The 25,558-nt window shown below is 42.7% G+C and overlaps 1 protein-coding gene across 1 annotated transcript; it reads right to left on the bottom strand.

Annotated features, from left to right (window-relative positions):
• Positions 1–902: 902 nt before the first annotated feature.
• On the bottom strand, positions 903–24,757 carry LOC139538337 (serine/threonine-protein kinase 17B-like). The gene is made up of 7 exons (XM_071340282.1): positions 24,101–24,757; positions 7,811–8,023; positions 6,729–6,867; positions 4,489–4,615; positions 4,313–4,361; positions 3,958–4,137; positions 903–3,805 (listed from the first exon to the last, which is right to left on the bottom strand). The coding sequence occupies exons 1-7, from the start codon at positions 24,217–24,219 to the stop codon at positions 3,556–3,558; spliced, it is 1,077 nt and encodes a 358-aa protein (XP_071196383.1). The 5' UTR covers positions 24,220–24,757; the 3' UTR covers positions 903–3,555.
• Between the last annotated feature and the right edge of the window lie 801 nt (positions 24,758–25,558).

Here is a 25,558-nt window from a genome sequence, read left to right as displayed (position 1 = left end):
GCGCATGTGTGACCTACCACTTCGCGGCTGTTGCTTCTAGACGTTTCCACTTCACAATAACAGCACTTACAGTTGACCGGGGCAGCTCTAGCAGGGCAGAAATTTGACAAACTGACTTGTTGAAAAGGTGGCATCCTATGTCATGTTGAACGTCACTGAGCTCTTCAGTAAGGTCATTATACTGCCAATGTTTGTCTATGGAGATAGCATGGTTGTGTGCTCAATTTTACACACTTGTCAGCAACATGTCGCTGAAATAGCCAAATCCACTAATTTGAAGGTGTCCACATACTTTATAATCGATGTAGTAAATGATAAGTTAACATACGGTCATTAAACACCTGTAGCTAGCCAAGTCCTTACACCTTGTGCATCCACAATGGATAAGTGAAAATGGATACGTTTTAAGTGGAGCTTAGAGGGGAATTTCAGGATTTTACAACTTGATGTTAGATGGTTCCTCATCCTGAAAGTCAATGGGAGTGATAGGGGCATGTGTGTCAATGTCATTGCCAAATCAACTCCTTATTTGTTTTGATATTACTTTAAGATGATTTTGCTTTTTTTCTATATCTATCAACAAAAAAATATGGGACACATGGCCATCAGCACTAGGAGGCAATGTTTCCTCATCAGTAGATGGCAGAACAATGGAGATAATTGCTTACTTGCTTTTGGCAGAACAATGCCCCGGATGATGGCATGCCTTAGTTCTGTTGTTCATAGCCGCCGGTAGTTCCTCTGTTTAAAGACCAGTCTCTGCAGATGTTGTCCACAAATGTTTCTTGTGGTCTTCGCACCTGAGGGAACCCACTGAGATAAGACAAAATGTAGAAAAAAAACCGTAGACAGACTCAGGACTTTGTGCAGCAGTGTAAAAAGACCAGACTCCATCCAACATGAAGGTTTTCTATCATCTTTAATGAGCATTCTTGTTTGCTGATGACACCTAAATATTAGATTGATGTTGATCAGAAGATACAAATGGGGATTTGAAATTATCCATTCTAAAAACAAATGGAATATACCTACAAATCTATCACATGTGAAATAAACATGTCTGAAGGTTATTGCTTGTGCTTCTAACTGGTATGAGTTTGACTCAGATGTTTCCTTCAGTATTACCCTGGTAAAGTGGGAGAAGATCTCACCACAGGAATGTGAAGAGTGCAAACTGGTCACCTTTGTCCCCAGAGAACACACAGGTCACTTGACTAGTATCTGTATGTAAAAGTAAATTCAGACAGCCATACAAAATGAAATCAGCAGTGGAGCTCTTACAAATATAATCAAGTTGTACAAGTCCACTTATTGCCGATTGGTGTCAGCAGTACCTCGAACGTCTGGTTTTCATTTAAGTGTCTGTCTTTGAACGGAGGACAGTACTGACTACTGAACCACTCACTAATGACGTGTTCCAGTTCTCCTTTAGGATGACAGCATACAGTGAGAGCATGGCCGTGACTGGAGACAGCCCTCTCGAAGACAAAGGCTATTGTGTGTGCCAGGCCGGTGACATCTCTGGGAAACCTTGAGGACCACAACAAACAAGGATATGTAGTCTTTGCACCTCCTTGAACAAAGTGACATGTTCAGCTAAGGTCTGCTGGCAGTTAGGGTTCACATAAATTCTTCAGGGTGGGTTATTCTTTCATAAGTTCACAAATGGATGGGGAACGTGCTCAACAGATCACTTCAATTTTCTACATGGAAGTGCTCTGCTGGTAAAACTGTACAAATATCTCAGTCGAAACCTTTCTCCTGTCTATCGACTGCATTACCAAAAAGTTTGTCCACATTTTCTACCGTCAACTCCGTAACCTTTACCGACATCACTTCCGTAACCAATGTTTTCTCGTCCTCTGTAACCATCTCAATGCCATTCCCTTTCCTCATAACCATCTTTTCTCTTTTAAATCCAAAATCCATCTCTAATCACTTTTCCAAACCTTTCATGCTAATCCCACATTCACCACTTCACAACCAAAGTATATTTCAATTTCATGTCACCTCCGTTACCAAAACAGCTTTTTGTTGAGAGGTGCCATCAATACTATATCCCATACAACCCGTATCTTCTTAATAAACCCATCTGAATCCAGTTAAATAAAGCACACACATATGTACATCTAAATATAAACAAAACACCATCCCATTATATAAATATATTGAGAATCAGATTAGAATATAAAACGTATATAAAGAGCAAATACAAAGAGGCACACGGAAGTTACGACCAAAGTGAAAGGTAATTTGCCCTGAGATGAGGAAATGGAATGAACAGAGAAATAAGACTGAATAAACTCGCCTGCATACACATACAATCTGTTATGATTCCCAAATCTACCCGACTCCCATTAAACTTTAGGCTTCCTAGCCATATATAAAAAAAAAAAAAAGTAGCTTTTTAATACCAATTAAAGGAATGCAGATTAAATTACTTCAGGAAATACATTGTGTTCAATTTACACAAAAAAGAACATGTAATTCAAAACCACTTTTTCCAGTTAAGCAAATTAAATACCCAGATGACAAATAGTTAAATGCTTCAGTCACAGTTCCCCTAAGCAAATGACTCAAAAGGAACTGACAACATTTGAAGGACATTTGAGTAAGCATGGGTGTGGTGTCCACTGTCCATGAGTCACCTTTTTACAGAACCCTCTTAAATCTCTATTACTGTGGAATTGTAAATCAGAGGAAGAGTTGGGGTTAACAGTAAACTGTAAATGTTATAGACAGACACCAGTGTGACTTGTTGGCTTACTAATTATGCAGGCCAGGGCTTGGTACTGTGCATAGACAACCTGTCTAAGATGACATCATACTGTGCTTTGAGATGTGGCGTGCTGGAGAGCAAGATAAGGGAATGTCACAGAATATAATGTGCGCAAGCCATGGCCTAAAGCTTGTTTGAGAGAAGGGAGGTAATGTACAGCTTGGGTCAGGCAAACAAGGACATGGTGTGATGACATACTTTACTTTCACTTCCTCAAATAGTCTGATTTAGCCCATATCTGCACAGTTCAGTGTTCTGTCGAATGATTTTAGCACAAGATACTAAGAACACTTTGGGGCATCTAAGAACACTTTTACGACCACTTACTGGCCTGGCAAAAATGGTCAAGTAATAATTTGTTGACTATTTAAAAGTTACTTGTGGCAAAACAGTATTGCATAGATTTCCCTTGAGCTATATCTGGCCTCATATTCTTTAAATTCAGGGACAAAATATACCTGACAAATCAAAGACACACTAGAAAGGACTAAATCAGCTCACAATAAAATACTTATCTTAAATCAATGCATTATTTAGAAATACAAACTACACAGAAACAGTGACGAATTGACGTTAGATCACAAAGGAAGCTGGCTATCTTTGGTTTGGCTGGGCGCTCTTGGATACTGGCGAGCAGTAGAACAGAACAGAAACGCTCTTGGGTAGGCGACACTTGCCGGCAGGTTCCTTGCTGCATAAAACCAATAAAAGCAAAATAGGAGCTTGCGGGAGGGGTGAGCTTGCGGGAGGGGTGCGCTTGCGTCGCTCTTTCCCCCTCAGAAGTCCCCGTCTCCACCGTTGGTGGCGGCAGGTGTCTCCTCCTCAAAGCGAAACCTCTTGGCCTGGGTGTGGGGTGAGTCCAAGGTGAAGTTCTCCTTGTCCTCTGGGTCCTCGGCTGGGGCAGCCCACTTGGTACCGCTGCTCCTCTCACGGGGGGTTCGTGGCAGGACAGGCTCGGTACTTGGGTATTGATGCTGCTGCCACAGCCAGGGGTGGGTCATGCAGTCGGCTGCACTGGGCCGGTCCCTGTGTGGAGAGGGTGAAGACGGACCAAGGTCAAAACCAATTATTAGAAATGAGAAGCACAAAAGCATTTGCTCCAATGCTTCCTGTCAGTAGCAGTAATTTAACCATTAGAATTCCCTGAACCTTTACTGGCTGGTGATAGTCCCACTTACTCTGGAGTTTTGACCAGCAGCTTGCGGATGAAGTCGACAGCGAGCTCCGACACCCTGGAGAAGGCGTCTTGGCTGTAGTCCACGTTGACCTGTGACACGTTCAGGTACGTCTCCTGCTTGTCATCCCCTGCAAATGGAGACTCGCCCGTCACCAGCATGTAGGCGATCACTCCCACACTCCTGATGAATATATAACATACACACACACACACACACAGAATACAGTTAGTACAAATGTGTCAGAGGGTGCACACATGTGTTGACCTGCAAACATACATACTTCACACAAGTGCCTTAGGCAGGCACAGACATAAATCCACAGTCATAAGAGTTTGTGTTAATATTGATGACTCACCACAAGTCAGTTGCCGTTGTGATAGGCTCATAGTTCAGGATCTCTGGAGCTAAGGTGAGAAAAGGGAGAAAAAGAGGCCATATGATTACATCACAACATTGTTATTGTAGAATGTCAGACTTAATTGCAGCTGGTTGAAGGAACGTTGGAGGCATGTTACATGGACGTTGCCTTACCCACGTACTCAGGCGTGCCCAAGATCTCTCGGAGCTCTCCGACCATGCCCAGTTTGCGTGCCAGGCCAAAGTCCACAATCTTTATGTCCCCCAGCGGAGCCAGGCTGGTTAGTAGGATGTTCTGGGGCTGAAAGGAAGAGGGAGGGATTGGGTGAGTAGTCCAAAAGGGTGACTTAAAGTTGTGCAGAGTCATAATACAGCTGTATACAGCAGGTCCAGTCATTCACAATCCTTCCTGCATGAGATTGTGTTTACAGCGAAGATATGCAAGTGGTGATGTAAAGATGAATAAGAGAGCAAATAGGGTTGAGAGGTATATTTTAGGTGTATGTACTAGAGGTCGACAAATTATGATTTTAACGCCGATACCGATTATTGGAGGACCAAAAAAAGCCGATGCCGATTAATCGGACGATCTTTTTTATTTATTTGTAATAATGACAATTACAACAATACTGAATTAACACTTATTTTAACTTAATATAATACATTAATAAAAATAGATTTAGCCTCAAATAAATAATGAAACATGTTCAATTTGGTTTAAATAATGCAAAAACAAAGTGTTGGAGAAGAAAGTAAAAGTGCAATATGTGCCATGTAAAAAAGCTAACGTTTAAGTTCTTTGCTCAGAACATGAGAACATATGAAAGCTGGTGGTTCCTTTTAATATGAGACTTCAATATTCCAAGGTAAGAGGTTTTAGGTTGTAGTTAATATAGTATTTATAGGACTATTTCTCTCTATACCATTCGTATTTCATATAACTTTGACTATTGGATGTTCTTATAGGCACTTCAGTATTGCCAGTGTAACAGTATAGCTTCCGTCCCTCTCCTCGCCCCTACCTGGGCTTGAACCAGGAACACGTCGACAACAGCCACCCTCGAAGCATCGTTAACCATCGCGCCACAAAATCCGTGGCCCTTGCAGAGCAAGGGGAACAACTACTCCAAGTCTCAGAGCGAGTGACGTTTGAAACGCTATTAGCGCACACCCCGCTAACTAGCTAGCCATTTCACATCGGTTACACCAGCCTAATCTCGGGAGTTGATAGGCTTAAAGTCATAAACAGCTCAATGCTTGAAGCACAGCAAAGTGCTGTTTGAATGAATGCTTACGAGCCTGCGGCTGCCTACCACCGCTCAGTCAGACTGCTCTATCAAATATCAAATCATAGACTTAATTATAATATAATAACACACAGAAATACGAGCCTTTGGTCATTAATATGGTCGAATCCGGAAACTATCATTTCGAAAACAAAACGTTTATTATTTCAGTGAAATACGGAACCGTTCCGTATTTTATCTAACGGGTGGCATCCCTAAGTCTAAATATTGCTGTTACATTGTACAACCTTCAATGTTATGTCATAATTACGTAAAATTCTGGCAAATTAGTTCGCAATGAGCAAGGCGGTCCAAACTGTTGCATATACCCTGACTCTGCGTGCAATGAACGCAAAAGAAGTGACACAATTTCACCTGGTTAATATTGCATGCTAACCTGGATTTATTTTAGCTAAATATGCAGGTTTAAAAATATATACTTGTGTATTGATTTTAAGAAAGGCATTGATGTTTATGGTTAGGTACACGTTGGAGCAACGACAGTCCTTTTTCGCGAATGCGCACTGCATCGATTATATGCAACGCAGGACACGCTAGATAAACTAGTAATATCATCAACCATGTGTAGTTAACTAGTGATTATGATTGATTGATTGTTTTTTATGAGATAAGTTTAATGCTAGCTAGCAACTTACCTTGGCCTCTTACTGCATTCGCGTAACAGGCAGGCTCCTCGTGGAGTGCAGGTGGTTGGAGCGTTGGACTAGTTAACTGTAAGGTTGCAAGATTGAATCCCCAAGCTGACAAGGTAAAAATCTGTCGTTCTGCTCCTGAACAAGGCAGTTAACCCACCGTTCCTAGGCCGTCATTGAAAATAAGAATGTATTCTTAACTGACTTGCCTAGTTAAATAAAGGTGTACATTTTTTTTTAAATATATATATTTTTTTTAAATTTATTTTATATATATATATTTTTTAAATCGGCCAAATCGGTGTCCAAAAATACAGATTTCCGATTGTTATGAAAACTTGATATCGGCCCTAATTAATCGGCCATTCCGATTAATCGGTCGACCTCTAGTATGTACATATGTTTGTATGTGCGCAGTGCACTTCTGCTTATATACTGTGTGTGTGTATATATTAAGCGGTGTGGAGGGATAGACCTTGAGGTCCAGGTGCACCACACTGGTCTGGTGGAGGAGGTGGACGCCCTCCAGCGTCTGTCTGATCAGCCGTGTGATCTGGCCCTCTGGGAGCAGCTCATCACAGTCACAGTGGTCAAAGATCTCACCCCCCGCCGCACTGTCACACACACAGAGAGAGAGAGAGAGTGTCACAGTGTCTAACACAAACTATCATAAAACTTTGTTGCATGATTGCATCCATAAAACCTAGGTGGTTTTGACTCAGCTGAGTGTATACGCTTGTTTCATATCATTTCAGGTCAGGCAACAGATAATTGGGTATTTCCAATGGAATAGCCTTCCCCTTTCAGTTCTAAAGGCACTTTGCTTTCAGGGCAGGATTAGAAAGGCTTTCCTCAAAACTCAATGAAACAAACAGGGAGGGTAGAAACATGTCTATTGACTCTCTGAATACACAAGAGTGCTAAGGGTGGGGTTTCCCTTTATCTACTTCCCCAGTGTCAGATGAACTTGTAGATATCATTTTTCTGTCCGTCTCCAGTATTAAGGAATTTAAAGGTAGTTTTGCGAGCCAATGCTAACTAACGTTAGCACAATGACTGGAAGTCTATGGGTATCTGTTAGCCGGGCCGCCTCTGTTAGCAGATACCCAGACTTCCAGTCCTTGCGCCAGCGCTAGTTAGCAACTTTCTTCAAACTGCACGCAGAGAATTAATAGTATCAACGAGTTCATCGGACTCTAGGGAAGTAGATAACGGGCCTCATTGGCAAAAGCCATAAGTATCCCTTTCAGCACAGAATGTGGATTGCAGCCTATCTGCATTCTTCATTCTAGTTTCTGTTTTGTTGGATTCAGTGTAAAGGAGTACTGATTCCAATGAAGTTCAAGGCATAAATCACACATACTGTTTCAGATATGAGAAATGTTCTTAAATATCCTCTGTACTGTTCAAAGATAGGTTTACATTTTTTTTTTTATATAAAAACATACATAAGTAGTTGATTTGAAAGATGGGTTAAGGACTTGACAGATGTAATGGAGGAAGCTGATGGCAGAACTGATAGCATTGAGTGCAATCTAAAAGTTGGCCATAACTCACTATTCCAGCAGCAGGATGATGTCGTGGTCTGTCTCATAGGCAGCGTGCAGGTTAACCACACGAGGGTTGTTCCGGGCCGCCTCCAGCACACCCATCTCGTGCACCACCTCGGCCCGGCAGTCTCGGCCCCGACGCCGCTTCCGCAGGAACTTGGCGGCAAACACCTTCCCTGTGGACCTCTCCACGCACCGCTTCACCACCGCAAATTTACCCCTGGCCCCGAGGACAAAGGGAGGGCTGAGTCATTTATCACACACTATCTGGGTAATTTTAGTCTACGCTGAAGGAGACAACATTGTTACACTATGACATCAGTTAATATATACATTTAGACAAACATTACATTTCGCTTTGGATAAATGTGTCTGCATATATTATTTATCCAGTGACTTATAGGCAGTGTATTCAACTACAGTTGGACAACCACAGTGCACTGCCAACCAAACCGTACTGTGCCGGCTTTGATATTTTTTTCTCACAGTCTTGTCAAGCACCGTTACAGCAACTAGGTGATGCATAACCCGGCCAGCTCAGTAAGCCTATAGCTTGGTTTAGTAGTGTGAAAAGGGTTCAAATGAGGCCACTCCATACCCACACCCTACTAAAACACGTTGTGGTAATCAGGGTCTAAAATGAACACCTGCCACATGCAGATAGACATCTTACCCGCCAATGCCAAAATCAATTTCACCTGCCACGTTAGCATTTACAGTGAAATAACTACTGTAGTAGCTGTTTTCAAAGTGTTTGTTTCATAGTTGTTAAATTAATTGCTCAAAAAGTCGAATCCTATATAGACTATCGCACCTTGCGTTGCAACACTGCCTGGCTGGGGGATGTGCGCACGTGAAGAGCTAAGTGAAAGATTCATTTTTAGAAGGGCTGCGCACGGGCATAAACGTTAGTCTAATTTACTTGAACCGAAAGTCTACTGAAGTGAGACATTGCCCTTGTGGGTCTTGGCTCTTTATATTGTTTTGTTCACAAGTTAGGTTGTTTTTCAATGTTTGCGTTTCAACTGCTAGGGAAAAGACAATGCTACAGTACTAGCCAGACTCAATCTCACAGGCACAAACATGACTCGAGTTGCATTACTACCTAATCTCCCGTGCTTAAAGGGGCAGGTGAAAATGGTCTCATCTGTGATAGTTTGGTTGAAATTAAACAGTATACCACTTATTACTAGTAATACATGTATTGTTTTAGAAACATTACAAAGCATGCTCATCTGCCTTTTTGTGTTTTGCTGTAAAAATATTTGAGCTGGTAAAAAAAATCTGAGTGGCTGGTAGATTTTTCAATCTACCTGCCACAGTCACTGGTGGACCAAAAAGTACATTTTAGGCCCTGGTGGTAATGGTTAGCCTAGTCATCACCCCACCCTGAGTTCTTTATTTCTTTACTTGATTGTAATGCATTAGGCCTCCAAAGTTGCAGAAATTAACTCTTTATGCAATCATTAGAATTTTACACAGCCTAAGCTTAAACTCGTGGGCTATGTAAAAAGGCAAATCAAAGTACCCCATGCTATGCATATCCCTAAATGTTAACACCAGAACTGCATTGATGTGTGAGAACTGAGAACTTAGTCCCAATCTGATTGGAAACTATGGCATAGGCCTACACAAATGCCGACAGTTCATGACTGGCAGGGAGCCTTATCAGCTGTAGCCTACCTTGTATGGTGGACTGACAGTAGGTTTGCAAACAGACCTTTTATGCCTACACATTGTGTGTGGACATACTGCAGTCAACATCTGTCCTTCAAACTGTGCCAATGAGTCTGCCATGGACACTCAATAGGCAGACTTGTTCACCACTCAGTTGCCACACTTGTATGCCACACAATGCACTCTGTGGTGTTTCATGCAGTTTGAGTGTTTGTACTAGACTTGGGCTGTAGACCGTATACCGGAATATTTTGAAATTTCCACAGGATGTTTTTTCCAATACCGTTGAAACTATTTCTTAAGTTTAGCAATAAATGGTTATATTTGTAGCAACTTAAGTAAATACCTGCAGTCAACTTGTGCAATACATTAGGAGATAAAGCAGATTGCGTTCTTCATTTCACCTGTCACATTATGAAACGTGCTGTAGTTTCCCCAGAACAGTTGAACCAGTCACACGTTTGTTTGTAAACTGCACAAGGCGAGAAAGTGGGAGCAGGTGTGTAAGGACAGAGGTGGCGTTTTATATTGAAAGTCAACTGTAGTTTTCCTTCACAGAAAAGACATTTCGTAGACATTTCATCAGATGACAACAGAGGTGCAATGCAATTTGGCTGGCAGCCACACAAGTAAATGAACATTACAATGAAAAAGCAAGGTATTTTTTTGCAAAAACGATGCATCAAATCAAATTTTATTTGTCACATGCGCCGAATACAAACAGGTGTAGACCTTACCGTGAAATGCTTACTTAAAAGCCCCTTAACCAGTTCAAGAAATAGTTAAGATATTTGCTAAATAAACTAAGCTAGGGGGGGGGTCAATTTAGATAGTTTGGGTGGCTATTAAGCTATTGAGGAGCCCTTTGGACCTAGACTTGGTGCTCCGGTACAGCTTGCCGTGCGGTAGCAGAGAGAACAGTCTATGACTGGAATCTGACAATTTGAGGCCTTCCTCTGACACCATCTAGTATATAGGTGGTGTCAGTGATGTACTGGTCTGTACGCACTACTCTCTGTAGCGCCTTACGGTCGGAGGCAGAGCAGTTGCCATACCAGGCGGTGATGCAACCGGTCAGGATGCTTTCGATGGTGCAGCTGTAAAACCTTTTGAGGATCTGGGGACCCATGCCAAATCTTTTCAGTCTTCTGAGGGGGAAAAGGCATTGGCATGCCCTCTTCACAACTTTCTTGGTGTGGACACCAAGGAACTTGAAGCTCTCAACCTGCTCCACTATAGCACCGATAATGTGAATGGGGGCATGTTCGGCCCTCCTTTTCCTGTAGTCCACTTTCAGCTACTTTGTCTTGCTCACATTGATGGAGAGGTTGTTGTCGTTGCTGCTGACCTCCCTATAGGCCAGGCCAATTCTAGTCCTCGTGGCCTGATTGGTGTCACACTTTTCTCCCATCCCTAGCAAACACACCTGATTTAAACTAATTGCATTGTTAACTGAAGATCATGATTAGGTGATTATTGGAGTCAGGTGTGTTAGCTGGGGCAAAAGAGTGACACCAATCAGGCCCCCGAGGACTGGAGATGCCCAGGTCTGCTATAGGCTGTCTCATCGTTGTCGGTGATCAGGCCTACTACTGTTGTGTCATCAGCAAATGTCATGATGGTGTTGGAGTCGTGCCTGGCGATGCAGTCGTGGGTGAACAGGGAGTACAGGAGGGGACTAAGCACGCACACGAGGGGCCCCCGTGTTGAGGATCAGTGCGGCAGATGTATTGTTGCTTACCCTTATCACCTGGGGGCGGCCCGTCACGAAGTCAGGATCCAGTTGCGGAGGGAAGTGTTTAGTCCAAGGGTCCTTAGCTTAGTGATGAGCTTTGTGGGCACTATGGTATTGAACGCTGCGCTGTAGTCAATGAACAGCATTCTCACATAGGTGTTCCTTTTGTCCAGGTGGGAAAGGGCAGTGTGGAGTGCAATAGAGATTGCATCATCTGTGGATCTGTTGGGGCAGTACGTGAATTGGTGTGGGTCTAGGGTTTCCAGGATGATGGTGTTGGTGAGACATGACCAGCCTTTCAAAGCAAGTCATGGCTACCAACATGAGTGCTACGGGGCTGTAGTCATTTAGGCAGGTTAAGTTCGCTTTCTTGGGCACAGGGACTATGGTGGTCTCCTTGAAACATGTAGGTATTACAGACTCGGTCAGGGAGAGATTGAAAATGTCAGTGAAGTCACTTGCCAGTTGGTCCGCGCATGCTTTAAGTACACATCCTGGTAATCGGTCTGGCCCCGCAGCCTAGTGAATGTTCACCTGTTTGATGATCTTACTCACATTGGCTACGGCGAGTGTGATCACAGTCGTCTGGAACAACTGGTGCTCTCATGCATGCTTCAGTGTTGCTTGCCTCGAAACAAGCAAAAAAAGCATTTAGCCCATCTGGAAGGCTCGCGTCACTGTGCATTCCGTAATAGTTTTTAAGCCCTGCCACATCCGACGAGCGTCAGAGCAGTTCTAGTAGGATTCAATCTTAGTCCTGTATTGACGCTTTGCCTGTTTGATGGTTCGTCTGAGGGCATAGCTCTAGCCTGTAGCTCGGTGCGGATGTTGCCTATAAACCATGGCTTCTGGTTGGGATATGTACGTACGGTCACTGTGGGGACGATGTCATCAACACACTTATTGATGTAGCCAGTGACTGATGTGGTATACTCCTCAATGCCATTGGATGAATTCCGGAACATATTCCAGTCTGTGCTAGCAGAACAGACCTGTAGCATAGCATCCGCATCTGACATCTTCTGTATTGAGCGAGTCACTGGTACTTCCTACTTTAGTTTTTGCTTGCAAGTAGGAATCAGGAGGATAGACTTAGTCAGATTTTCCGGAATGGAGGGCGAGATCTGTATGCGTCTCTGTGTGTGGAATAAAGGTGGTCTAGAGTTTATTTTCCTCTGGTTGCACATGTGACATTCTGGTCAAACAGATTTAAGTTTGACTGCATTAAAGTCTCCGACCACTAGGAGCACCGCTTATGGATGAGCATTTTCTTGTTTGCTTATGGCATTAAAAAGCTCATTGAGAGGTCTTAGTTCCCGCATCGGTATGTAGCGGTAAATAGACGGCTATTAAAAATATAGATGAAAACTATCCTGGTAGATAGGGTGGTCTACAGCTTATCATGAGGTACTCTACTTCAGGTGAGCAATACTTCGAGACTTCCTTAATATTAGATATCGCGCACCAGCTGTTATTGACAAATAGACACACACCCCACCACCAATCTTACCAGACGCAGAATTTCTGTCCCGCCGACTTATATTATCCATGTCGTCGTTCAGCCACGACTCGGTGAAACATAATATATTAGTTAATGTCCCGTTGGTAGGATAGTCTCGAACGGAGCTCATCTATCGGCACATTGGCCAATAGAACAAAATGGTTGAGGCGGGTTACCCACTTGCTGACAAATTCTCACAAGGCACTCCGGTCGCCGCCACGTGTACCTCTGTCTTTTCTTCACGCGAATGAGAGGGATTTTGGCTTGGTCTTGGAGAAAGAGTATATCCTTCACATCGGACTCATTATAGAAAAAAAATCTTCGTCCAGTTCGAGGTGAGTAACAGCTGTTCTGATACCCAGCAGCTCTTTTTGGTCATTAGAGACTGTAGCAGCAACATTATGTACAGTACCCGTCCAAAGTTTGGACACACCTACTTATTCAAAGGTTTCTTTAAGTTAATCTTTCATTTTAATGGAGAAAAGCACTGTCTACTGATAAATTCACAAACAGCCATTCTTCATCCACGTGAAGTGCAACTAAAGCACAAAATTAAGGTTGAAACAGAGCAGAAATTACATGAGGCATTTTAGATCTGTTTTCTCCTGCGTCAAAAACACAGAATTCTGCATTAACTAGCAAGTAAAAATTACTGGTTGCGTTATCTAAGCAAGTGGCTGAATTAATAAGGTGACAGGGATTCATATAGTGTTCGCTTTCTGCCGTGTTTGAAAACGAGTTCTGTACAGCTGCCACTGCCCTGTCTTTCTAAGGTCTTTGAATGCCAAGTTAACAGATTACCGACCATTTCGAATCCCACCGTACCTTCTCCGCTATGCAATCTGATTTCAGAGCTGGTCATGGGTGCACCTCAGCCACGCTCAAGGTCCTAAACGACATAACCGCCATCGATAAAGAGACATTACTGTGCAGCCCTATTCATCGACCTGGCCAAGGCTTTCGACTCTGTCAATCACCACATTCCTATTGGTAGACCCGACAGCCTTGGTTTCTCAAATGATTGCCTCGCCTGGTTTACCAACTACTTCTCTGGTAGAGTTCAGTGTGTCAAATCGGAGGGCCTGTTGTCCGGACCTCTGGCAGTTTCTATGGGGGTGCCACAGGTTTCAATCCTCGGGCCGACTCTCTTCTCTGTATACATCAATGATGTTGCTCTTACTGCTGGTGATTCTCTGATCCACCTCTACGCAGACGACACCATTCTGTATACTTCTGGCCCCTCTTTGGACACTGTGTTAACTACCCTCCAGACGAGCTTCAATGCAATACAACTCTCCTTCCGTGGCCTCCAACTGCTCTTAAACGCAAGTAAAACTAAATGCATGCTATTCAACCGATCACTGCCCGCACCTGCTCGCCCGTCCAGCATCGCTACTCTGAACGGCTCTGACTTAGAATACGTGGACAACTACAAATACCTAGGTGTCTGGTTAGACTGTAAACTCTCCTTCCAGACTCACATTAAGCATCTCCAATCCAAAATTAAATCTAGAATCAGCTTCCTATATCGCAACAAAGCATCCTTCACTCATGCTGCCAAACATACCCTCGTAAAACTGACCATCCTACCGATCCTCGACGATGTCATCTATAAAATAGCCTCCAACACTCTACTCAACAAACTGGATGCAGTCTATCACAGTGCCATCGGTTTTGTCACCTAAGCCCCAAACACTACCCACCATTGCGACCTGTACGCTCTCATTGGTTGGCCCTCGCTTCATACTCGTCGCCAAACTCACTGGCTACAGGTTATCTACAAGTCTCTGCTAGGTAAAGCCCCGCCTTATCTCAGCTCACTGGTCACCATAGCAGCACCCACTCGTAGCACGCGCTCCAGCAGGTATATTTCACTGGTCACCCCCAAAGGCAATTCCTCCTTTGGTCGTTTTTCCTTCCAGTTCTCTGCTGCCAATGACTGGAACTAACTGCAAAAATCTCTGAAGCTGGAGACTCATATCTCCCTCACTAGCTTTAAGCACCAGCTGTCAGAGCAGCTCACAGATCACTGCACATAGCCCATCTGTAAAACAGCCCATCTATCTACCTATCTCCTCCCCATACTGTATTTATTTATTTATCTTGCTCCTTTGCACCCCAGTATCTCTACTTGCACATTCATCTTCTGCACATCTACCATTCCAGTGTTTAATTGCTATATTGTAATTACTTCGCCACCATGGCCTATTTATTGCCTTAACTCCCTTATCTTACCTCATTTGCACTCACTGTATATAGACTTTTCTTTCTTTTGTTCTACTGTATTATTGACTGTATGTTTTGTTTATTCCATGTGTAACTCTGTGTGGTTGTATGTGTTGAATTGCTATGCTTCATCTTGGCCAGGTCGCAGTTGCAAATGAGAACTTGTTCTCAACTAGCCTACCTGGTTAAATAAAGGTGAAAAAAAATATATAAAAAATTAAACTGCTTGATTTCCTTGCGTTTTTATCCTCTCGGCCTGTCTGCTCATCTCCACACTTCTCTGAGCAGAGCAGGTACACATGCTGCTCCAAAGCCAGTACTATTCTTCCTTCACACAAGCATGTGTCAAAATGTTGTTCATTCGCACAAGGTCTCTCATTCACATTTGCTTGTATATGTCCAAACTCACCAAAAATGACATCCGGTAGCTAATACCGATATACTGTATGTATAATTGCCTGTCATTGCAATTAGTTTATTTTCGTTTGTGCTCACTAGCATATTTAGCTAGCAGCCTTTATGGAAATTCTCTATTCATTTTGTTAGCATTCTGGTAATAGATGCCCAATGGGCTTTGTGTTTTTTGGCCACCCCCTTGTGTACTAAAATGGTAATACCGTAAATCCCGGGATGAGAGAAGGACGGTATAATGATATGAAAATCTGGATACTGCCCAAACCTAGTTTGTACTGTAAATTAACATTGAATTGGCAATTTCACAATCTAGGGAAAACTCAAATTGCCACCCTGTACACACACAAACAGGAAGTAGACAGTTTTAGTCAATTTCCTCTTTCTCTGTGGCTGAGCTCAAGTCTAATTTCCACACGTCCTTCCTTCCTTCGTCCTGCATTGCTCTAGCAAGATGACACCAGGGATGGGATGTACCCTAGGCCATTCATAGACGAACACTTCGGACTACAATACTTCTACTTACAGCTATTATGTCACTCACATCTACGTTATCTGTAATTAAATAATGATACATATATTCCTCTTTCTCCAAATGCTGGATTTTAACCCACAGCAGCCAATCCACCAGTCATTCTGATCTTAACTCCAACCCACCAATGTCCACAGATTAACCCATCTTTCCCAGTATAATGCAATTTTGCTATTTTCTTTTGCAATATATCCCTACATTTTACTATGTCATAGAAGAGTCCTGAACCTACCTATTTGTACTATTTCTGCAAATATATCCTAAAAATAAATACTTTACCCATTAAATACTTTCCCATTGACCCATTGTGGTTTTTCAGAACCCCTAACAATACAGTTTGCAGGTCCATCTGAATCCTGATATAACAACCATTCCTAGACTTGACTTCAAAAGCGAGCCACCGATGGACAGTACCATAAAATATGTTCTATTGATTCTGTTTCCTCGTGGCAGTCTGCACAAGGCTGACTTCAGCGTCCCATATATTGAGCACTCTTTTTGTATTAAGTATTTTATATAATAGCTTAAATGGAAAAGAAACGATTGATGTGTGAATTGTTTCATATGTCAGTTCAGACCCAATGCCAAGGTATTGGGACATCAAAAACCTTAAACGGTATTGCTGTCAAATATTTTTACTGTAAGACATGGATACATTTTTTGATTTATACTAATCATTAAGCCTTTTATGATTTTTCAATGGGCGGCAGATAAAATCGGAATAGACATTTACTTAGACTAATTATTTTATTTATTTTGTGGCAGAGCCGTGATGAGTTAACATAGGTGTGCAGTTTTGTCACACAACGCCACCAATGTCTCAAGTTGAGGGATCGTGCAATTGGCATGCTGACTGCAGGAATGTCCACCAGAGCAGTTCCAAGAGAATTGAATGTTAATTTCTCTACCATAAGGCGCCTCCAATGTCGATTCAGAGAATTTGGCAGTACGTCCAACCGGCCTCACAACCGTAGACCACATGTAACCACACCAGCCCAGGACCTCCACATCCAGCTTCTTCACCTGCGGGATCATCCAAGACAAGCCACCCAGACAGCTGATGAAACTGAGGAGTACTTGTCTCTGTAATAAAACCCTTTTGTGAGAAAAAACGTATTCTAATTGGCTAGGCCTGGGCCCCTGCCCAGTCATGTGAAATCCATAAATTAGGTCCTAATATATTTAATTCAATTGACCGCTTTTCTTATCTTAGTAAAATTGTTGAAATTGTTGCGTTTATATTTTTGTTCAGTATATTCGATTAAAGTTGCAAGATCGCTGAACTTTTCTGGGATATGTACACCAAGCATATCGACTTCACCATCCGCCCATTTAAAATCGGGAGACCACATGACAATTTAAAGTTGATCTTTTAGAGGCCAATCTGTAATATACACTTATCATAGTCAGGTTTTAGTCCAGAGAAACTCGAGAAATTATCCAAGTCCTCAATGAGGCCCTTCAAGTTTAAACTCAAGAGAAAACTTTAAGCATCGGCGTACATTGATACTTGTTTCTAAACCCTTATTTTTTTTACACTGGTATCAGTGTGTGTATGTTTGTGGGAGAGAGAGTGGTGTGTATGTCTTAACTGAAGAGTAGAATGTATCATGAAGTGTTTTCTCCTTACAGACACAATGACATGAAGATCATTATGCATGTACAATGTATTCGGAAAGTATTCAGACCCCTTGAATTTCTCCACATTGTTACGTTCGCCTTATTGATTAATTGACAACACCCCATAATGACAAAGCATAAAGTTAACATTTTAGCAAATGTATTAAAAATCAAAACTGAAATATCACATTTACATAAGCATTCAGACCCTTTACTCAATATCTTGTTGAAGCAGCGATTACAGCCAAGAGTCTTCTTGAGTATGACACTACAAGCTTGGCACACCTGTATTTGGGGAGTATCTCCCATTCTACTCTGCAGATGCTCTCAAGCTCTGTCAGGTTGGATGGGGAGTGTCACAGCACAGCTATTTTCAGAGATGTTTGATCAGGATCAAGTCCGGGCTCTGGCTGGGCCACTCAAGGACATTCAGAGACTTGTCCCGAAGCCACTCCTGCGTTGTCTTGGCTGTATGCTTAGGGTCCTGTTGGAAGGTGAACCTTCACCCCAGTCTGAGGTCCTGAGCGCTCTGGAGCAGATTTTCATCAAGGACCGCTCTGTACTTTGCCCCGTTCATCTTTCCTCTCGATCCTGACTTGTCTCCCAGTCCCTGCCACTGAAAAATGGATGGTGCCGGGATGGTGCCAGGTTTCTTCCAGACGTGAAGCTTGGCATTCAGGCCAAAGAGTTCAATCTTGGTTTCATCAGACCAGAGAATATTGTTTCTCATGGTCAGAGAGTCCTTTAGGTGCTCCAAGCGGGCTGTCATGTGCCTTTTACTGAGGAGTGGCTTCAGTCTGGCCACTCTACCATAAAGGCCCGATTGGTGGAGTGCTGGTTGTCCTACTGGAAGGTTCTCCCATCTCCACATAGGAACTCTGGAGCTCTGTCAGAGTGACCATTGGGTTCTTGGTCACCTCCCTGACCAAGGCCCTTCTCCCCCGATTGCTCAGTTTGGCCAGGCGGCCAAGCCCTAGGAAGTCTTAGTGGTTCCAAAAATGTCTTCCATTTAAGAATGATGGAGGCCATTCTGTTCTTGGGGAACTTCAATGCTGCAGACATTTTTTGGTAACCTTCCCCACATCTGTGCCGACACAATCCTGTCTTGGAGCTCTACGGTGAATTTCTTCGACCTCAAGGCTTGGTTTTCGCTCTGATATGCACGGTTAACTGTGGGACCTTATACAGTGGGGAGAACAAGTATTTGATACACTGCCGATTTTGCAGGTTTTCCTACTTACAAAGCATGTAGAGGTCTGTAATTTTTATCATAGGTACACTTCAACTATGAGAGACGGAATCTAAAACAAAAATCCAGAAAATCACATTGTATGATTTTTAAGTAATTAATTTGCATTTTATTGCATGACATAAGTATTTGATACATCAGAAAAGCAGAACTGAATATTTGGTACAGAAACCTTAGTTTGCAATTACAGAGATCATACGTTTCCTGTAGTTCTTGACCAGGTTTGCACACACTGCAGCAGGGATTTTGGCCCACTCCTCCATACAGACCTTCTCCAGATCCTTCAGGTTTCGGGGCTGTCGCTGGGCAATACGGACTTTCGGCTCCCTCCAAAGATTTTCTATTGGGTTCAGGTCTGGAGACTGGCTAGGCCACTCCAGGACCTTGAGATGCTTCTTACGGAGCCACTCCTTAGTTGCCCTGGCTGTGTGTTTCAGGTCGTTGTCATGCTGGAAGACCCAGCCACGACCCATCTTCAATGCTCTTACTGAGGGAAGGAGGTTGTTGGTCAAGATCTCGCGATACATGGCCCCATCCATCCTCCCCTCAATACGGTGCAGTCGTCCTGTCCCCTTTGCAGAAAAGCATCCCCAAAGAATGATGTTTCCACCTCCATGCTTCACGGTTGGGATGGTGTTCTTGGGGTTGTACTCATCCTTCTATTCCTCCAAACACGGCGAGTGGAGTTTAGAGCAAAAAGCTCTATTTTTGTCTCATCAGACCACATGACCTTCTCCCATTCCTCCTCTGGATCATCCAGATGGTCATTGGCAAACTTCAGACGGGCCTGGACATGCGCTGGCTTGAGCAGGGGGACCTTGCGTGCGCTGCAGGATTTTAATCCATGACGGCGTAGTGTGTTACTAATGGTTTTCTTTGAGACTGTGGTCCCAGCTCTCTTCAGGTCATTGACCAGGTCCTGCCGTGTAGTTCTGGGCTGATCCCTCACATTCCTCATGATCATTGATGCCCCACGAGGTGAGATCTTGCATGGAGCCCCAGACCGAGGGTGATTGACCGTCATCTTGAACTTCTTCCATTTTCTAATAATTGTGCCAACAGTTGTTGCCTTCTCACCAAGCTGCTTGCCTATTGTCCTGTAGCCCATCCCAGCCTTGTACAGGTCTACAATTTATCCCTGATGTCCTTACACAGCTCTCTGGTCTTGGCCATTGTGGAGAGGTTGGAGTCTGTTTGATTGAGTGTGTGGACAGGTGTCTTTTATACAGGTAACGAGTTCAAACAGGTGCAGTTAATACAGGTAATGAGTGGAGAACAGGAGGGCTTCTTAAAGAAAAACTAACAGGTCTGTGAGAGCCGGAATTCTTACTGGTTGGTAGGTGATCAAATACTTATGTCATGCAATAAAATGCAAATTAATTATTTAAAAATCATACAATGTGATTTTCTGGATTTTTGTTTTAGATTCCGTCTCTCACAGTTGAAGTGTACCTATGATAAAAATTACAGACCTCTACATGCTTTGTAAGTAGGAAAACCTGCAAAATCGGCAGTGTATCAAATACTTGTTCTCCCCACTGTATGTGAACGACCGGCATAAAAAAAATATTTTTATTTATTTTTAATCTGTCTTATTTAGCAAAATTTGATATTGCGTTTTTTACATTGGATAAAAGTAGACTCAGAGCTACAAAATTGTATATCATACACTACAGTTGAGGAACAAAGTGGAAAGTAATTCTGCGTTGATAGTGATACATTTGTAAACTCACTTTTGAGAAAATAGTCTTTGAATGTTTTGAAACTACTATTGGAGAGCCCTTTTGTCTACACCATTGTTCACATCGTTCACACCTTCTTAAGCTTTAGCCCCACCCATCTCGTTAAGGGTTCATCCGAATGTACTAACAGCAGCAGTCAAGCACCCAAGCTAACTTGCTAGCTACTTCCAGATATCTAAGTGAGAGACAACAGCTCACTGAACATTACTCGCCCTAGCAGAGCTGGTTAGGCTGTTATGTTATTCAGAGCGTTGGTGACAGCAACTGTGCTGTCAGATTGTCCACTCAAAATTCAGAACGTTTCGCGTTCAGAGAGCACACCGGACGCTCTGGCCGATGAGTCGGGTTGATCCGAATGTTCGGACCTCACAACTGCAGTCAAGCACCCAAGCTAACTGGCCAACATTGGCTAGCTACTTCGACACATAATGAGAGAACACCCCACTCGGACCATTTTACTCACCCTATAGCAGAGCTGGTTAGGCTGTGTTCATGTTATCCAGGGGGTTGGTGACTAACTCTGCTGCTGGCAACAATTTAATTATGCTATTTGTCCTATACAGTATTCTATTATACAGTGAACAGTGTGAGGTTCAATTAAATATTTGTTGTATTGAATAGAAGCGTTAATATCCTTTTTTTGTGTAGCACATACGCATAACGTTTAGAAAATGGGAACAAGCGGGTGGGCGAACAGGGCGCTAGGCTACTCAGTAAAGTGATACTTCGCTTGGTATCATATCATTATTAAAATGTTGGTATCGTGACAACACTAATTTAGATAGAATAGTAAAAACAAACAGTTCTACAACTGTTCAACAAAGTGCCTGCCCTGCCACAAAATATTTTTTATTATAATACATTGAGTATACCAAACATTAGGAACACCTTACTAATATAAAGTTGCAGCCCCTCCCTCTTTTTCCCTAAGAACAGCCTCAATTGGTTGGGCATGGACTCTGCAAGTTGCCGTAAGCGTTCGACAAGGATGCTGGCCCATGTTGACTCCAACCCAGCACACAGTTGTCATTTGGGTGGTGGACCATTCTTGTTACACACAGGAAACTGTTGAGCATGAAAAACCCAGCAGCATTGCAGTTCTTGACACAGACCGGTGTGTCTGGCACCTATTACAATACCCCGTTTAAAGGCACTGAAATAGTTTGTCTTGGCCATTCACCCATTGAATGGCACACATACACAATCCATGTTTTAATTGTCTCAAGGGTTGAAAATCCTTATTTTAACATGTCTCCTCCCCTTCATCTCTACACTGATTGAAGTGGATTTAACAAGTGACATCAATAAGGGATCATAGCTTTTACCTGAATTCACCTGGTCAATCTGTCATGGAAGGAGTAGAGAAGTTCAGATCTCTATGCTGATATTTGTTTACAAGGAGTACATGATGTATTCCTAAATAGAAATGTAGAAGCATACAAATAAATCAAAGAGAACAATTAAAGTATTTCAGTGTTACTGATAAGGAACGGCTCAAAGTTCATGAATAAAAAGGTTTTTGAAGTGATCCATGGTCAATCAAGCACAATGTACCCTTAAAAATGTCAGCTGCCCATTTAAGGGACGGCCGTTACCACGGTAACTGGGCACTGTCTTGTCTGTGAAAAAAAAAAATTCTTTGATAGCATCGTACCAGCAGACAGTTGCAGCAAACTCAAACCACCTAGCTTGTGAACAAAACGATATAACTGGCCAAGAAACACGACAGGAGTCATACTTTAGTAGCCTTTATTGTCAATTCGACAATCTACATGTGGGCTTTGGATAGAATTTTTGCATATCCAAATGATCGGTGTGACCACCGGGTGAAATAGTTTCACTGGGTGAAATAGGCCTTCTTACCCACCAATGACAAAATCTACCTGCATTTAGTGGGTGTTCACTGGAAGACAAAGGAGGCCACCTGTACTAATTACCTATCTAGCATGCTTCGAACACCCGTGCGTAACAGAAGAAAGCCGCCAGAAATGTGTTGTAACTGAAAAATACTGTTGGCTGCAACTGTGATGAAGCCGGCTAAAACAGTGTACAGTAAGTGTATATTTTGCATTTGTGAAATATTTTGATGTGATATGAAAGTAAAGGGCTTTATGTTTCTAGAACTGCATCGCAACTAATAATCAATTCATGTTTTGATGGAGTATTTGGCTGTTTTGTCTTCCAGAGCCAGTCTACCTCTGAAAATAACATAAGGTCTTTGGAACATAAGGAGTAACGGTCGGACCGCTTTCACCCCTTAAGAGTATATTCTTGGGCTAGGGTGTACCTAGTAATGGGTCCTTTATGGTAGGCAACACATGTTAGGTTTGGGACAGGCACACATACAGCGCTTATAGTCACATCTCTTTGTGAGGATAGCCTAACCTTTGTGACCTATCTACTTACAAAAGGACTGAGGTCATCCTGATTGAATATGGACCAAAAATGTAAAGTTTAGATTTTCCTGAAATTTGATAAAATAAATTATATTGGGAGAAAATCCTTAACCCACAAATCTGTTTGTAGATAGGCCTACCACAATTGCATTTACAGTGTGATAAGCATCAAGGTTCCACATTAAATAAGTACACAGCTGCACCATTGAGAGCATATTGACTGGCTGCATCACATCACCTCTATACCAGGCGGTGTCAGAGGAAGGCCCTATAAATTGTCAAAAGACTCCGGCCACCCAAGTCATAGACTGTTCTATCTGCTACCACACGGCAAGCAGTAGCGATGCACCAAGTCTGGAACCAACCGGACTGAACAGCTTCTACCCTCAAGCCATAAGACTGCTAAACCAATAGTTACCTATTGGTTTAGCAGTTAGCTAACCAATAGTTGCCCAGACTATCTGCATTGCCCCTTTTTGCACTAACTCTTTTGACTCATCACATATGCTGCTGTTACTGTTCATTATCTATCCTGTTCCCTAGTCACTTTATACCTACTTACAGTATATTTTTATATTTATCCTTTATTTAACTAGGCAAGTCAGTTAAGAACAAATTCTTATTTACAATGACGACCTACACCAGCCAAACCCGGACGACGCTGGGCCACTTTTGTGCCGCCCTATGGGACTCCCGGTTGTGATACAGCCTGGATACGAACCAGGGTGTCTGTAGAGACGCCTCAAGCCCTGAGATGCAGCGCCACTCTGGAGCAAAATATACACACATACATATATACACACACACCTCAATTACCTCGTACCCCTGCACATGGACTTGGTACTGCTACCCCTTGTATACTCATTGTGTATTTATTCCTTGTTTTATTATTATTTCTCTACCCCCTCCCTCCCCTCCCCTCTATGCATTGTTGGGAAGGGCCCGGAAGTAAGCATTTCACTGTTAGTATACTACACCTGTTGTTTACGAAGCATGTAACAAATACAGTTAGATTTGATATAGAGGGATACATGTTATAATTAAATGTTATCCAGCCTTGATAGGATGCGAGTACGTATTAGCTCACTAACGTTAACTCTCTATGATGCAAAAGGCCAATGGAATGCATTGGAGTCATAACAAGACCTGAGAGAAGAGGTTGATGGAATGAGAAAGTTTGAAAAGGGGACATTGTAACATTGGCTCACCTGCCCAACTCGCCAGTGATGTCATAAACACTGTCCATCGGTTCCGTATTGATATGGGTTTGAATTTCTCCAAGTAGCCCAGTCGGTCCATTGCGGCTGTCAATCCGCCTGCGTGACATCGTTGTAGTTAGCCGGACTTCACTGCGGCAATAAATTAGCACCTGTCAAGCCGAATCAAGGCCGTAGACTATCTAGCCAGCTAGTAGCTAATGTGTTTAGCCAGTGCTAAACCAGGTATAGTAGTTAGCTGAAAGTTATTTAGTTAGCTAACGTTATAACTATTAGCTGGATAGCTACATAGTAACGTTAACTAAGTTACTAGCTAATAGCTAGCTAGTTTGAGATGCTTTAGCTGTAGATAATAACTAGTTAGTAGTAGAACAGCTGGTTAGTTACTTGAAAGACAGGTCACGAAGAACAACGGCTACCGTTCGCTAGCTAGCTATCCATCTAAACAACCGTACTAGCTCCCTTTTACTTTTCTTTAATAGACAGCTAACTATACATCACGAATTGTCACTTATCGGGTTGATTGACAAACTTGTTTAAACTTTCCCTATTGACTGTGTTCATTAATAAGCGAGTTTAGTGCCTAACTAGCATCTGGCTAAAATCCTTCTTCCCGTTGATGTGAGCAACACGTCTTCAAACTTAGATTGCGACCAATCTCGTTCGGACGGTTTTGACATTCTGTCGCCTCGTTCTGCGCAAGCGCGACGTGTCTTTTCAACTACATTCAACTCAATTTTCACAATAAGATAAATATTTTAACGCATGCATCAGCAGTAACTTAATTTATACTTCTAACTTGACTGGGTGTTCATTTAAATAATTTGTTAAGTATTAACAAATTTTTTGGAAAGGTTGTCAAAGAGACGGCATCATCGACGTGAACCAGTGACCGCTGATGCCCTCTGGTGGTTATATTCAAAGGAAAAAACTTTAGGTTACGACCGTAACCCCGGTTCTCTATAGTATAAGTGAGCTATTTTACTTGTGGGCTATGCCCCCAGCTTATTTGTCAGAAGCCTTTATTACACTACACCAGCCATGATTGGCTGGACGTCGGGATGTGTGTATCGGGGAAGGGTGTCCTTCCTACCCTATAAAAAGGTCCCACACAGTGTCTGAGTCATTCAAAATTAGCAACAGCTCTTCCTCACTCATGCAAGGAGGATGGTCTGGTGAAATACCTCACTCATACTATCAGAGAACCGGGGTTACGGTTGTAACCTAAAGTTAACTTTTGAGTATTTGTTTCGGTATTTAACTTATGGGATATACTAACTCCTGTATTTCCAGACAAGCTTATCCTGACGACAACTGCCATGTGCGATATAACACACAAATGGGCCTTGCCCCTCAGAAGATTCTACACATAAAACAGTATGTGCCAGGGTCGTTGTGGTGACACCGAAAAAAGTAAAACTTTGAAAATGTATGAGGCAAAGCCCAGCA

The sequence above is a fragment of the Salvelinus alpinus genome, chromosome 14 (assembly GCF_045679555.1).
Source record: "Salvelinus alpinus chromosome 14, SLU_Salpinus.1, whole genome shotgun sequence".
NCBI classification, from domain to species: Eukaryota; Metazoa; Chordata; class Actinopteri; order Salmoniformes; family Salmonidae; genus Salvelinus; species Salvelinus alpinus.
The sequence above is the reverse complement of the archived record's forward strand: the minus strand, read 5'-3'. Positions and strand labels throughout refer to the sequence as shown.

Excerpts from the sequence above, each read along its gene's own strand:
- LOC139538337 (XM_071340282.1), bottom strand. The coding sequence starts at position 24,219 with ATGTCACGCAGGCGGATTGACAGCCGCAATGGACCGACTGGGCTACTT. Across the intron at positions 4,616-6,728 it reads TGGTGCACCTGGACCTCAAG|CCCCAGAACATCCTACTAAC; the intron begins GTCTATCCCTCC and ends TCTTCCTTTCAG. Across the intron at positions 4,138-4,312 it reads ACAACGGCAACTGACTTGTG|GAGTGTGGGAGTGATCGCCT; the intron begins GTGAGTCATCAA and ends TATATTCATCAG.